Source organism: Tupaia chinensis, unplaced genomic scaffold (assembly GCF_000334495.1).
Source record: "Tupaia chinensis unplaced genomic scaffold, TupChi_1.0 Scaffold000418_1, whole genome shotgun sequence".
Lineage (NCBI taxonomy): Eukaryota > Metazoa > Chordata > Mammalia > Scandentia > Tupaiidae > Tupaia > Tupaia belangeri.
The window spans coordinates 1,729,778-1,746,551 of record NW_006159923.1 but is presented as its reverse complement, the minus strand read 5'-3'; the positions used below and the strand labels follow the sequence as shown (position 1 = coordinate 1,746,551).

The window sequence follows — 16,774 nt, the reverse complement described above, 5'->3', positions numbered from 1 at the left end:
CCAGAGACAGAGAGAGACAGAGAGACAGAAAGCAAGAAATCACCCCTCGGGGGAGATGGCCACGCCGCAATCCCTTCTCCTCCATTCTACTCTCAGGATCCTGGGCGTGCACACACATACGCCTGGCGTGAGTTTAAGCCACCGGGTCTGGGACTCGAACCAAGGTCGACTACATGGGAGTCAAGCAACATAGCCATTATGCCAATCACTGGTCCCTCTTTTCTTCCAGATTTAACTAAGCTAGAAGAGGAAAATTTCTTAGACTAAACAAATTTCGCAAATTACTCTCCTCAAAGTCTGATCTAAAGGACTGAGACGCAATCTAATGTAGCTTTAATACTAGCTGACCCAAAGAGAAGCTTAAGCATCTTTTCAAACACAGTCATAAAGAGGCCAAGAACCGTACACTCTCATCACTTACCCGGAACCCTCGTGCTTTATAAATCACTTAGGAATGTTGATAACCTTTCTGTTTAACAAATGATCCCCTGTCCTCTGCCCTGGGCTACCACAACATCACTGCAGCGGTGCTAACTTCCACACCACTGACACCTGAACTCTACTATTTCGCTCCACAGGGCTCTGAACTTCAACAGTCACGTGGGCGATGGGGCAGCTCATCGCTTGGGCATAAAACCAGACTGACAGCAATCAAGTTCTCTCTTCTCTCTCTCTGATCTAGCTGAGAATGCTGACAATAGGATACTTTTCCTTTCAAAGGTGGATATTGATGTCTCTTGAGAATTACTCAAAAAAATAAGGAATCTTTTACCAAAAATATCAACTGAGAGCTCAAAGCCTCCACCAAAACTTAGCTGCTAGGGCCAGCCGCAGTAGCACAGCAGCAGGACGTGCTCGGCAATGCTGACCCACGGGGGTCAGTGTTCGAGGTTTCCTGTTCACACTGGGTACTCAGACACATGCCTATGATCTGGGCTGGCTGAGGATGGGAAGGGATCATGGTGAGAGGACAGTGCTGGGGATGCGTCCTGCCTGCTCCCACAACACACAAACTCACATGCACATTAAAAAATAAATAAACTTAAAAAATAAGAGGCCCTGCCTAGGTGTACAGTTGGTAGCCTACCACAATGGATGCCATTTGGATCTCTAGCTGGCCAATAGGAAACAGACCCATGTGACCATGACACTGAGGTACTGAGGAAAGGGGAATCACAGCATGAGAGACCATGTCATAGGTGCTTTCTCTCTCTCTTATAAGCTGCCTATCACAAATAGAAAATAAATAAATAAAATTTAAAAGGGCCAGCCCATGGTACAGCTGTTGAGCACTGTACATAGGGAGCCAGATTCCACATGGCAGACTGATGCAAGGCCTGGCTCCAGCAGCTTAGGAAACACACTGGGGGAATGTGTGCACATGCTCCAACCCAGACAAGATGGAGAAATAAGGGAAACATGACTGTGGCATGTTTTAATTTGACCAGAGAGGGACAAAGCAAGAGAACAAGAAAGCGAGAGAGAAAGTGAGAAGGCAAACTGCCAGATCTGGGACTTGAACCATGGTTGGCCATGTGGAAGTCCAGCGCCCTTAACCCCCACACCAATCTACTTTAACCCCTCAATGTTAGAGACAAGGACGTCTAGATAAAGATGTGCAGTAATATATGAGGTGCTATGCTGGAACCCAGATCTTAAAACCTTTTGGATGCCTCATGTCACAATCATTCTGGCACAAAAAAAGAAAGCTAACAATTACAAATGCCAATATAATTAGTGGAGAGTGCAGAAATTCAACCCAATCAGTCATAATGAAAGAGTTTTGGGGGCCAGCAGGTGGCATAGTGGTTAAGGTGCTGGTCGACTGGGGTTCAAATCCTAAAGCCAGCAGCTTGAAATGCACTGGGCACATGTACTTGCATACCCAAACTCCAGAGAGGATAATGGAGAAGGGATTACAGCATGGCCATCACCCCTGGGAAGTGATTTCTCTCTGTCTCTTTGGCAAGCACAAATGTCCTAATGACAAAAACCTCACTCTCAAAAAAAAAAAAAAAATCCTTATCTGAGTACACAGGTAAGGATGTGAAAAGCTACTCTGCTTTACTCCAAGAACTTTCTCTTTTTTTAAAGATTTATTAGTATGACCATTCTTTAATTGCCACAGAGCACATGTGCTCACCAGAGAAAGACAGGTCCAGGACTCGAACAACAGTCGGCCATGTGGGAGTCCAATTCCTTACCCACTACACTATCTGCTGGCCCCAATTACAAGAACTTTCATAAAAGAAAATCAAACTGGCATTGTGAGAATATCAAGAAATTCACAAGATACTCCAAAAGATGAAGTGGTCAAAAGTCACAAAATTTGAAGAAAAACTTCATTCTAAATGGGCATAACAAAAAGAAATCAAAGATGGTGACATGGGTTCCAGTTCCAACATGGCCACATCCATTTGTCACAGATATGTGACCACAGAAAAGCATTTACTCTGTCAGAAGCTGTTTTCTATCTACTAGGTCACTGGAAAAGTCATGACACATGTTTGCAGAACAAAGAAAATACAGAATGACTTTTTCGACGACTTTATATAAAATGAAAATTGAGTGACTTGAGATATTCTCCCCTACTAAAATTCTAGGATTCTAAGCATTAAAAAGATCATAGAGGGGTCAGCAGGTGGCATGGTGGTTAAGGCCATGTACTCCCACATGGCTGACCACAGATCAAGCCCCAGACCGGGCAGCTTGAAAATCACTGGCGCGTGTACATGCATGTCCAGAATCCCAAGGAGAGACTAGAGAAGGGATTGTGGCATGGTCATCCTCCCTAGAGGGGTGATTTCTCAGTTTCTCTGTCTCTCTTTAGTGAGTACCCATGCCTTATGGCAAAAACCTTAAAAAAAAAAAAAAAAAACAGTAATAATAGATTTGGAGCCATCAGGTAGCATGGAGGTTAAGGCAGCTGGATCCCACATGGTTTAAGTCCTAGACATGCAGCTTGAAAATTATGCCTGGCATGTGTGTGTGCATGCTCCAAATTCTAGGAGAAGAAAGGAGAAGGGACTGCAATGTGGCCATCCCCACTAGGGATGATTTCTCTCCTTCCCTTTCCTTGTCTTTCTTAGTGGAGCACACATGCCCTACAGCAAAACTAAACAAACAACAAAAAGAATACCATAGATCTGATAAGAGCACAGCCTACAAAAGTCGCTGTCTAAAAATGTCACTACAATTTAAATAAAACTGTTTTCGTAATGAGCAAGATGACCAAAGTTCAAAACTCTAACAAGGAAGAAGAATGTACTTAAAAGATAGCTAACATGTTTTAACTATTTCTATTGGTTTGGCTTCTTCCTTCAGCAATTAAGAGGAACCAGATTATGGCCACAGCCTGGGAAAGATACATTTATTTCTAATGTCAGCAGATTCTTTCCCAGATTTATATAGAACTCCTCCAAAGAGGGCAAGGAAAAAAGAGTTCTTAAAAATTAACTTGCTGAGCAGGACAAAAATAAACCAAAATATGCATATTCTTAAAACTGATATAAAAGCAAGGCATAATGCAGGAAAATTAGGCAGGTTAAGATTTTAATAATGTTAGAGCCGGCAGGTGGCATGCTGGTTAGGAGCACTGTACTCCCACATGTTCAACCACAGTTCAAGTCCCTGACCTGGTAGCTTGTTTTCTCATTCCCCCCTACCCCATCCCTCGCTGGTCAAATTAAAATAAATAAATAAAGTTAAATAAAACAATTCTTAGAAAAAAAAAAAAAACAGATTTTGATGCTAGGACCAGCAGATGGTGTAATGATTATATCGTTGAACTCCCATGTAGTCAACCACAGTTCAAGTCCTGGACATGCGGCCTAATCTATGCCGGGCGCATGTACATGCATGCCCGAAGTCCTGAGAGGAGAATGGAGAAGGGATTGTGGCATTGAAGGGCCATCCCCTCTGGGGAATGATTTCTCACTTTCTGTCTCTCTACCTCTGTCTCTCCAGTGAGCACACATGCAAAAATCTCTTAAAAAAAAAAAAAAGAAAGAAAGAAAAGATTTTGATAATGCAGTCTTCTACATATCATTCAGTAAGTATTTATTAAGTACTTCTGATGTGCCAGACACGGAGAACATAGTGACAACAAAGTCCCTGCACTAACATTCTAGCGGGAGAAGGATAATGTAACCAAACAAATAACTGGAGATAGAGAAGGGGCTAGAAAGCATACAAAAACTGTAAGGATGCTATGGAGTTAGCCTGGTAAAGAAAACTTACTGGAAAGATACAGTTGGACTAAGAACCAAACATAAAGCAGTTACTGCAGTTTTCTAGGTAGAACAGCTACCAAGTGCAATGGCCCTCAGGTGTGCCCAAGTGTGAGGGGTTCGAGAAACAGACTGATGGCCAGAGTAGCTGAGGCAAAATGAATGACCAAGGACATTGCTGTAGGACAGTGGTTCAGAGAAGTAGGTAAGGGCAAGGCCAGAGGCCCATGATCTGCTCTGCATTAAAGAAAAAAAAAAAAAAAACAGAAAAAACCACTGTGCTTGCCATGCACCTATCAAGCATCAATACGGATCCTGATATTGCCTTTCAAGATAGTCTCTCTGATTCCACTGTATCCAAATCTAGGCTTACTCCATTCTCTGCTTGGTATTTAATGGTAAAATAAATAGTTCTGAAATTGCTGTTAAGTGTGGTGTTGTGCATTAAATGTAAGTTACTGGATCATCAGAAAAGTAATGACATGCTTTTCTATGTAAAAATGTGTCATGACTTCTCCAGCGACCCAGTAGTTTATTTCTTCCATGACAGAGACACAGAGACAGACAGGGTACCTGCATTAAAATTATGTAAGAATACATTTAAATAGCATCATTAAAATACCAAATATGTCAAAACAAATTGGAACTAAAAAAAACAAATTAATGTATTAAAAATCTCACATAACTGTACACCTCTCCACTAAGAAGTGTGTATTTTACTGAATGTAAAGTATGTCGTAAGTTTAAAACTGAGGAAAAAACAAGATACTATTTTGTGCCCATAAAATTCCTATCGACCGCTGAAAGGACTGTAAATATATATAATCACTTAAAAATAAAAAAATAAACTGTCCTACCTAGTAATGACAACAAGGTACACAAGCTACTACTTAGTCCCATTCCCAGTAACACACACGCCAGGAGACAAGCATGAGCACACTCAGTGCAGTACTGTTTCTTACAGCAAGAACTAGAGGCACGGTGTCTAAGGTGCTGGACTCTCACATGGCCGACTGCAGTTCAAGTCCTGAACCAGGTGGTTTGGAAAATCACACCAGGCGTATGTGTGTTCATGCCCCAAATCCTGGTAAGACTAGAGGAGGAGGGACTGCGGCATGGGGCGCCCCCCTCCCCCGTGACTTCTCACCTGCCACTCCACCCCTGATGAGACTATTTGCCCTATAGCAAACTAAAATAAAATACCTGCCAGCCTCCAAAATAAATTTTAATTTCTATAAATTAAAAAGGTTCAGGCCAGCCAGGCGGTATGGAGACTTAGGCAGCTAGATTCCACACAGTCAACTGCACGGTTCAAGTGCTGGATCTGGTGGCCCAAAAGAGAAGCTGGGCATGTGTGTGCACACACCCAAGGTCTCAAGAGGAGAATGGAGAAGAAAGGGTTGCGACATAGTCATGCCCCCGAGGGGTGCTGTCTCACTTCCCCCCCTCTCTGTCCCTCTCAAAAAATAAAACAGGTTCAACTGCGTTCATTAATTGAAAAAAGGAAACAAAACGAAGCTGAGTCCTGTTGCCACATAAAATATAATAAAATACAAATAGCCATGAGTGACATTTCAAATTGAACATAATTCAATGACAAAACTGAATAATGCTGAGGTGAGATGACTGCAGTTATGGAGAACAGTGAGTGATAGAACATCCACTCGCTAACCTAGTTTAAACTCACCAGTGATACAACCGCCTCATCACAAAAGCATAGTAACTCGGCATGAAAACCCTAAAAACATTTAACACTACAAAGGACTTCACAATAGTTTATGGCAATAGGAAATCCCAAGTGTAAATATATATATATATAGATATATAGATATAGATATTTATATATATATATGTATAAATACCACAAATAACCATGCAAAGATCAACACTGACAGATGACTATAAGAAAAGCAATTTGAATCAAGACTTCAAAGCAAAAATAATTTTCATCTATCTCGTTGATCCATCCAAGGACCAGCCAAGTACTGGTGCAAGCATCTATACATGAAGTATCAGACATGCCATCACATTACTCAGAAGAAGGAACCCTGTGGCATGTCCAGAAAGACTCCAGCTTACCGGTAAACTTTGGTAATCTAATCACAGATAAGGCTAGACAAACGAATCCAGAACTGGAGGGAAAAAAATCCTACTCTCAAATAAGTAACAAAACTACAGGAATAAAATGTAATCTAACCTTGATGGGCCACCAGAAGAGATTATCAAGAAAGGAGGAGAAAAACTACCGAGCTCTTCTTCCCATAAGATGTTCCTTAATACATGAGGGAAGTTTAAGCAAATTAAATGCCAACAGATCTCAATAGTGCTACCAGTACCTTCCAAAGGAACACAGAGAAATCGGAGTTTAAATAACTGATGCCTTCCTGTCCCTTATTCCAGGCACGATCCTAACCAAACTAGCCCTTGTAGACCACTGTGCACAATCACCCCCCCATCACTTCCACCCTTCACTACTGAGTAGCTCTGGGCTATAACCTGAACAGCAGACATGACCATGTGGTAAATCATAAAGTATGAGTCCAGAAACAACAGAGATTTATGCACTTTTAAAATCAGTCCTTTGAAAGTGAACTTAATTCTATATAACAACATCCTGAACTATTAAGAAATATCAGTGTTGGGACCAGCAGGTGGCGTGATGGTTAAGGCTCTGGACTCCCATATGGCCGACCACAGTTTGAGTGCCAGTCCTGGCAGCTTCCTTTCTCACTTTCCCTGTCTTTCTCCGTCTCTCACTGGTGAATTAAACAATAATAACTATTTCTAAAAAATATTTTTAAAAAATCAGTGTCACTAAAGACAAAACAAAGTGTCTGTTCTACATTAAGAGATCAAAGAGATATGTCAACCAATGTAATGCAAGATGATGCAGGAATTCAAAAGCAAGCCATAAAGAATCTCTTTGGAACTACAGAAGTTTGAATATAGACTAATGGATCATCGGAATACGTCATGACTTTTCCAATGACCCAATATATCTTATACGCCACTATATCCATATTAAGTTTGAGTGTGATAATGATACTGTGGTAATGCAGGGAAATGTTGTTCTAAATATTTAGAGGTGAAGTGCCATGTCTGTACTTGCTATTGCTTTCACAAAGGCTCTGAAGAAAATGCACGCATATGTAGAGTGGGATAAAGTAAATGTGAGAAATGTGTAACAATTAGTAAATCTACGCAAATGCTAGATGAGTGGGGTGCTCACTATAAGACTCCTTCAATTTTCTGTAAGTCTGAACATTTTCAAAATAAAAAGGTTAAAAAAGAAAAAAACGTACTTAATGCCACTGTGGACTCAGGGTGCTTATTGGGCAGACCTGAGTTCTCGAGTGCTCAAGACGGTAATCAGCTGGTTCAGAATTCCGGCACCCTGTGTCATTTATTTCTGATTAACAATAAATGCCTGCGCGGTTTCAGGGAGGCAGTGTGGTAATAATGAGGCATTTAACAAGAGACTAATAAATTCCTACACATTCATAACCTGTAAGCTAGAATTCTTACATCTTTAAAAGGAGTAAGGTATATCTATATAAACCATCAAATGGTCCAAAACACACTGACTGAATAAACTAGGCAGCAATATAGGAGAACATGATTCCTTTTTTATAAACATTATATAAATCATTGGTCCAGCCATGGTGGTGCACATCGCAAAGACCTGTGCTGGAACTACATGAGAGGTGTGGGTTCAATTCCTGGTTTAAACTAAAGGCCAAGGGCAATGATGTGCACCTGTAATCTCTCAAGAGAGTGAGGCAGGACGACTGTAAACTCAAGGCAGGCCTAGGTAAAAACAGGATCTTGATGCACCTAGACTTTGTTTAAAACACACACACGCGCACACACACACACTCTCGCTCTCTCTCTCGTGTCAAATTAAATAATAGTAATAAATTATTAATTAAATAGTTGTTTAGACAAAAATTTTTTAAAAAAAAAAAGAAAACCTGCCAGGTGAGCACCCAGGTTCCCAGGATTCGGAGTAGCTGAGAGCTAAAAAAGGAGATGGCAGTGTGGCAAGACCCTACTGAGGGTGCTATCTTACGTGTGTACGTGTGTGCATGCGCACGTTTCTAATAAAAATATATGTAGATTACAGGCAGCATTAATAAATTATTATGTATATTACAGGATGTAGCAAAAGTTTATAGTTACTTTCCTTTTCTCTATTGCATTTGCATATACTGCCTTTATAATAGATTAAAAACATTAAGAGATACACACAAATAATTACCCAGGGTAAGGTTCTATCAAAGCCCCAGCAGTTAGGTATCCTTCATTTCGGCTCGGAGGTATAAGGCAGATGCCAGATGCAGGGATTCTTTCATCAAAATTATGGGCAGTATTTTTTGTCAGATGTCAAAAGAAAAAGACAGTAATGAACTACCAGAACATGGCCATAATTCACTAATTCATCTATTAAATACACATTTACAACCAGCAGTTGGCGTAATGACTATGTTGCTGGACTCCCATCTAGTCTACTGTGGTTTGAGTCCCAGACCCGGTGGCTTAAACTCATACCAGGTGCGTGTGTGTGTGTGTGTGTGCCCAAGATCGCAAGAGGAAGATAGAGGAGAAGGGATTGCGGCGTGACCATCCCCCCTTGGGAGGGGGTGATTTCTCGCTTTCTGGCTCTCTGTCTCTTTCTGGCAAGCGCATGCACCCCATGGGGGGGGGAATAAAACACAAAACCTCTCTCCTCCCCCCCAAAAACACACACACACACACACACACACACACATTTACTCAAGGCAACTTTGTACTTAGTACTGCAGATACTGAAGTGAATAAAATACAGACTCTACCCTCAAGGAGTTCACAGTCTAACTGGAGGTACCACACAACTAAACCATTAACCCAGAAAGAGCATAATGAGTATTAGAGATGTGATGTTTGAGGCCAATAAGCAAGATGCTAAGAGGGATACGCAACAAAAAGCCAAAATGCGCTGGGAAAACACGCTGAGCACACCTTCAGTGTATTCAGACAGGCTACGAAGTAACAGAACACCCAAGGTTAGAGCAGACCCACACAATGGAATTTACTCAGATACATTTAAGTAAAGAAATGTAATAATGTAATTCAGTTCAAATGTTTATCACACATAGACTATGCCAAGAATACTGCCAAAAGCTAAATTACAACACAAATAAAATTCAGTTCCTACACATAAGGTGTACAAAAAAAAAGTAATTCTCTTTCAAAATTAGAAATACGACATCAACTTTTTTTGGTTATATGTGTAATATATAAAATATAACTAATTAGGCTATAACTATGACTTTTCTATTATTTTCTATGCAAAATGCATCATGACTTTTCCAGTGACCCAGTATATAAAACTGTATATAACTGCAGGACCAGCAGAAGGCAAAATGGTGACATCACTGGGCTCCCATGCAGTCGACCACAGTTCCAGTCCCGGACCCAGCAGTTTGAAATTCATGCCAGGCATGTGTGCTCAAAATCTCTAAAGGAGAAAGGAGGAGAAGGGATTGCAGTGTGGCTATTCTCCCTGGGGGATGATTTCTTTCTGACACTCAGTCTCTCTGGTGAGCATACATGTCCTATAGCAAAAATCGCTATTAAAAAAAAAAAAGGGACATATATAATACATATAAATAATATGAAAATCCCATTAACAGGAAGAAAAAGACAAAGACCTAGGAATAATATTAAGGCTACTGTATCTTTAAAATATTTAATTTTGTTATTATTATTTTTTAATTTGATCAGAAAGAGAAAAAGGGAACGTTAGAAAGCAAGCCACCAAGCCTGGGACTCAAACCACAATTGGCCATGTGGAAGTCCAGCGCCTTAACGACTACATCACCTGCCATCCCCATAAGGCTACTATTTATTAAGGATGACTTATACCAGGGATACACTACTGTAAGAAGAATTAAGTACAACCCTTCCTTACAAAGTTGTAAAGCTAGGTTTTAACTTGGGAGTTCTGTTTCCCCCAAGGCTTGATTACGAGAAAAGCATACAGGGCCAGCAGGCGGCACAGTGGTAAAGGGGCCTAGAGCCCACATGGCCAACTGTGCAGTTAAGAGTCCCCACCAACAACTTAAGGAATATTCTAGGCACTAAGAGGAGAATGGAAAAGGGACTACAGCATGGCCACACCCTTCCCCTTTTGGCAGAAGGGTTTTTTTTCTCTCCCTTCCCTTTCTCTGGGGAACACACATACCCTACAGCAAAAAAAAAAAAAAAAAAAAAAAGAAACCTAGAGAAGAGTCCAAACTATTCAGAATAAAAACAATACTGAAAATAGCTCAGACCACAGACATCTAAACATAAGATATATTGATATATACACAAATTTTTGTGACTACAAGTTACATAAAGTTGGTATTTGTTCTAAATATTCAATTAATTTTGAATTAATACAGTCTATCAAGAAAACAAAAAATATGGGGCCAGCAGGTGGCGTGGTGGTTAAGGGCCCTGGACTCCCACATGGCCGACCAGGGTTCGAGTCCTGAACCTGGTGGCTTGCTTTCTCACTTCCTCTCTCTCTCACCCTCTGTGTCTCTCTGGTCAAATTAAAAAATAAATGAATAAGTAAAATAATTATTAAAAAAAAAAAATCCCATTTCTCTACTATCAACAGGATATTTTACATCTAAATCAGGGGTCAGCTAACTACAGCCCCAAGCCAAATCTGGCCCCCTGCCTATGTAAATAAAACAAACATTTTTAAATAAAACAGAAATTTATTTATTGGAACACAGCCTTGTCCACTCATCTGTATATGTCTACTGCTGCTCTCAGTCCACAATGTCAGAGCTGAGTAGTTATGGCAGAGATAGGACAGTTCACAAAAACTAAACTAGGAGCTGGTCTCGTGACCTAGTACTTTAGGAAGCCAGATCTCACAGGGCCAAACCTATAGTTCAAATCCCAGCCCTGGTGTTTGATAAAACACATCAGATGCACATGCCCCAAATCCCAACAGCATGGAGAAATGGAGGAGAAGGAATTATGGCATCAGCATGCCCCATTGTGAGGTACTTACTCCCTCTATCTCTGTCTCTCTCTCGGGAGAGTACATATGCCCTCTGACAATTTAAAAACAAACAAAAAAACCTAGACTGTCTATTTTCTGTTTTTTTTTTTTTTTCTTAAGAGAGATTTTTGCTATAGGGCACACGTGGACTCACCGGAGAAATAGAGAGAGACAGAGAGAGAAAGTGAGATATCGCCCCCAGGCGGATGGCCACACCACAATCCCTTCTCCTCCATTCTCCTCTCAGGATTTTGGGCACACATGTACACACACCACACTTGCGTTATTTTAAGTTACCAGGTGCAGGACTCAAACCATGGTCGACAACATGGGAGTCCAGTGACATAACCTTTATGTCATCTGCTGGTTCCTATTTTCTGATCTTTGACATATAAAGACCCCTGGTCCAAATGAGAACCAAATATAACACAAATGGTAGAAAAAATCATTAGTCTCTTCATTTCAGTCCTGTGTAAGCTTTATTAACTCTACCTAAGTTCTCTCCGTGTCAGTTAGTAAATCAAATGTGGTTCTGAATTTCCAGTTGTGGGAATTCAACATGAAGTCATATTTCCGCTATTTTCCAGAGTCAGCCTTCCTTCAGCTGCCCAGTCATTTATCTTTCACATTATCACAAACAAAATCCTAAGGTATACTTGCAACTATTCTCACACATAATTATCTTTCAATTGTGTACAAAAATACAGACGAAGAGCTGAACACAAAGTCAATCCTGATATGACTTAATTCCTAACACCCTACTCAAACTAGAACATCTCAAAGTGCCATTTAGGGCCAGCATCACTGATGTCACCGACTGCCGGTTAGACACACACATTTACAAGTCCCATTCCAGACTGCCAGGTGATTCTCATGCACATTCACATTCTGAAAACCACTACATTAAACAGAACTTGTATAGCTTACCTTGAGTGTGAAAAGGCTGATTCGGCCAGGTAGTTTATAAAACAGCCCCTCTCCTCCTCTGGAATTGGAATGCAGCATGGCATTGAGGCACGCGAGCGGGGAAGTCCCACTGTGAAACAGGAAAGAACAGGTGCGGGTCATACACGTCCACATTCCTACTTGCTCAAAGACCTAATCCCTCCAACTCATAAATTGAGAAAAAGTGGAATAAGAAATATATAAGAAAAGATCTCTGGGGACCAGCAGTTAGCGTAATGGCTATGTCGCTGGACTCCCATGTAGTCGACCGCAGTTCACGTCCCAGATCCGGTGGCTTAAACTCACACTGGGCGTGTGTGCGTGCAGGCCCAAGATCCCGAGAGGAGAATGGAGGAAAAGAATTGCAACATGGCCATCCCCCCGGGGGATGATTTCTCACTTTCTATCTCTCTGTCTCTCTGTCTGGTGAGCACACATGTCCTATAGCAAAAACCTCTCCAAAAAAAAGAAAATAATCTCATGAAAATAATTCCACTGTGAAAGCAGTTAAGAGTGACCAAATGAAATTCACCCAAGTCACACTCAACAAGCTCCCAGATATGTTATGTGATACCTGAAATCCATACCTAACACTTCATTAGTGCTTTTTGACAATACAAATCAAATTTCAAAAAAAAAAAATCACAAAAACCACAGAATGATTTTTTTTCTACATTTTAGTAAAATTTTCAAAATAAAATTTTAGTGTTATAAAGAGAGTTTTCAGGGCCAGCAGATGGCATAGTGGTTATGTTGCTGGACTCCAATATAGTTGACTGTGGTTCAAATCCTGGACTCAGTGACTTGAAATTCACACCCAGCATGTGTACATGAGTACCCAAGATCCCAAGAGAAGAGTGGAGGGGAAGGGAATGCAGTGTAGCTATCCTCCCTGAGGGGTGATTTCTTACTTTCCCGTTCACTGTCTCTATCTCTGTCTCTCTTGGAAGCATACACCCCAAGGCAAAAACCTCAAGAAAAAAAAATTTTTTTAAGTTTTGTGACCATTTCAACCGATACATCATGCTAAGAAAGTGCCATGTACTACTATCAACACAAAGATCGCAATCAAAAGTGCTATCCCAATAAATCAAGCATACTTTTTTCCCTACTGTAATATTATTTCCTAATAAGCACACCAAAAGAACAGTGCTTCATTTGCTTTTTTCTGTTGAGAGAGGGGAGGATAAATTTTATTTTACATCTAACCAGAACAGTCATTTAACTCTGAATGCAAAAAGAAAGAGAGAGAATGAAAGAATGAGAGAAAGACAGAGAAAGTTAGCTAAATAATTCTTTAAAAAAATACAGCTTTTTTTCTCTCTCTCTTCCTTCTTCCCTCCTTCTGCATTCATGCTGTCCTTCACTTTAGGGAAAAAAAAAAAAAAAAAAAGACGGGGGGGGGGGACGCGGGGGAGGCCAGTCCCATAACCTAGTGACTAAGGGAGCCAGATCCTACATGGCCAGCCACTGTTCAAAACCCAGGCCCAGCAGCTTGAAAAACACAACAGGTCTGTGTGCATGTGAGCCCCAAATCCAAACAAGATGGAGAAATGAAGAAGGGATTGTGATGTGCCCACACCCCACTGGGGGCTGCTTTCTGCATCTCTGGCAAACATATATGCCCTCTGGCAATTAAAAAAGACTTTATGTGTGTGTGTGTGTTTAATATTAACTGAATTTGGTACTAGTATTGTTAGTGCTAGGATTCACCTGTGTGCCTTCACTTCTCTCTCTCCAGTATGTTAAAAAATATACAAGTATCTTCAGCAAAGCCTCTCAGCATTTTTCGGAACTAGAGGCCCTAATTTACACAATGTTAAAAATAAATTCTGAGTCTAAAAAAGTAATTTTGAAAAAACGATTACTTATTCTGCTTTGGAACACACTGGATGCTAAAAAAAATCTCACCAAGAACCAATCTCTAAAAGAAGCCTGTGCAGAAACTGGGGTATCAAGTGGGTGTGCGAGCACCCCGCTGCAAGGGCGAACGCGTGCTGGCAGAGTCCTCCCGTGACTCCTACACACTACCTCGGTCTACAAATCACAGAGCTGCTCACTCATCACTAGCCACCATCACCGCCTCAGAATCGCTATAAGAGCAAGAAGCAGACACAAGTGAGAGTTCTTAATTCCATCTTTCCCAAAGGGACTCATTTACCTTCTATAGGCACAGTGGTCCAACAGCAGTGCAGACAGCAGCGTGATGGGAAATAGCCCATAAAAACAAAAATAAAGCACAATTATAACACTACATAGTACACAGGTACAAGTTACATTAGTGTGATCTAGACGATCCTAATCCTCCCACCCCACAAATACCAAGTCTAGAAATGACCAATGGAAACTGAGGACCTTTTTTGACCTTAAAAAGTCAACCCAAGTAGCTAAAACTTGACCAGAAAAAACATGCTGTTTGTTCTGAGTGCCAAGAAGACACTGTGTTGTGCTCTCCTCTCTCCTCATTCAACAACAACAGAAAGTCGGGAGGAGGTGAGGGTGAGGAGAGAGCAGGATTAAGGACAGTAAAGGGCCCAGTCATGTAGTTCAGGCAGCGGGCCACCAATGCACAAGGCTCAAGCCATACGAAAAGGCCCCCAGGTTTGGATTCTGGGTCAACTTAAGCATGGAGTGTGCACCTGTGATCTTGGCTAGCCAGAGGGACGGGGAGGTGGGGAGGTAGAGCCTGTTGGGTGCCTGTCTGTCAGTCTCTCTCATGAAAGCCATGAATGAATAAATTTTGGAAAGGAAAGCAAAAAGCAAAAGCAAAAAAAATAAATAAATAAAAAAGAAAGAAAAAAGAAAAAGGGCCATACTAGTTTTCATACCTACAATTCTTTCTGTGTACCTAACTTACTGTTTCTCAGCAAAAACTACATAAGAAAGTGAAGGTCACCTCCAAATTTGCTATGCTAGTACCACGAACAGCTATAATAGAATGGGAGGGAGGGCAGTGTGTTTTATGCTAATGTAAACACCCTTCTTTGATCCTGAAAGAAAAGAAAGACAAGAGGCAGTGTACAGAGAGGTGAATTTTAGATACAATCGAGGCTATTAAGGTCTGCTACTTTTCTATGACCAAGATTTGCGAAACAGAGTGTAAGAGAAAATGTGGGCTCAGACAGTGGTGCAATGGTAAAATGGGATGCTCTGTGAGGCAATTCCACACGGGAAGGCTCAGTTCTAGTCCAGAGACCTGCCTCAGTACACCAGGTGCATGCTTGCCCATAATCTGGGGCTGGCTGAAGACTGGGGGTGGATGATGGCATCAGAGCCCTTTGGGAGTGTTGACTCACTTTCTGTGTCTCTCTCAGCCATGGAAGAAACAAACTTGAGAGAGAGAGAGAGAATGTCCTAGCAACTTACGCCAAAAAACAAGCTCTTGTGAAGATTCAAGGGAGATCAAGGATAGGGAAAAGCCACTCGGCCTCTCATGAAAACAGGCGAATGCTCAGCCACGCCCGCCCTCCTTTGAGAAGACACACAGCATGGGAGATAGAGTTCAACACCACGGCTACACACACGGGGCAAAATACACACAGGTGGACTTCACTGCTTAACTGCAGAAAGACACACGGCCTATGAAACCCTCATGGTAAACAAAAGTAATACAAACCTCATTTCCTTCAGTCCTTCTGCCTCTATGACCTGTAGAATCTGTTTTGGTGTCATTGGAGCATCCGAGTAGTTTTCTAACACCTGAAGAAATATAAATGTCCTGAATTCAGTGTGCAGTTTCCAGTTATAAACATCAACTCATATTATGGCCAACAGCTATACTACGAAGTATTAGTGACATCTATGCTAGTGACAACTCCAGTGGTTCCACAGCTAAAATTCCTTCAGAACCCAAATTGTAAATACGTAAGTTACTGAGAGTTACTGCAATTAGTTGGAAAGTTCTAATTTCAATCCTAAGGAAATATCTTCTTACCATACACGTTCATGGTAGACAAAAGCTTAGCAACCCTAGTTATGGCTTAACTTGATGCAATTAAGCTACAAAATGCACAGTGCTACACGACAAACTGTTAAGACAGCCATGCGTTCAGATTCCTTCCCTAAGGGAGTTTGATTAGCACCCTGTAGAATCTGTTTTGGTGTCATTGGAGCATCCGAGTAGTTTTCTAACACCTGAAGAAATATAAATGTCCTGAATTCAGTGTGCAGTTTCCAGTTATAAACATCAACTCATATTATGGCCAACAGCTATACTACGAAGTATTAGTGACATCTATGCTAGTGACAACTCCAGTGGTTCCACAGCTAAAATTCCTTCAGAACCCAAATTGTAAATACGTAAGTTACTGAGAGTTACTGCAATTAGTTGGAAAGTTCTAATTTCAATCCTAAGGAAATATCTTCTTACCATACACGTTCATGGTAGACAAAAGCTTAGCAACCCTAGTTATGGCTTAACTTGATGCAATTAAGCTACAAAATGCACAGTGCTACACGACAAACTGTTAAGACAGCCATGCGTTCAGATTCCTTCCCTAAGGGAGTTTGATTAGCACCCATATTTTTAGTTAATTTTATTTTTTGTTTTTTAGAGAGA

General features: G+C 41.0%; 1 protein-coding gene across 1 annotated transcript in view; it reads right to left on the bottom strand.

Annotated features, from left to right (window-relative positions):
• Nucleotides 1-15,915, bottom strand: part of ASXL1 (ASXL transcriptional regulator 1) — a gene marked incomplete at its 5' end in the record, with an annotated part of 80,103 nt that extends 64,188 nt beyond the window's left edge. The window contains 3 exon segments of the mRNA XM_027774281.1: nucleotides 12,199-12,307; nucleotides 14,378-14,380; nucleotides 15,833-15,915. Of these exon segments, the coding sequence (XP_027630082.1) occupies nucleotides 12,199-12,307; nucleotides 14,378-14,380; nucleotides 15,833-15,915 (195 nt within the window).
• Between the last annotated feature and the right edge of the window lie 859 nt (nucleotides 15,916-16,774).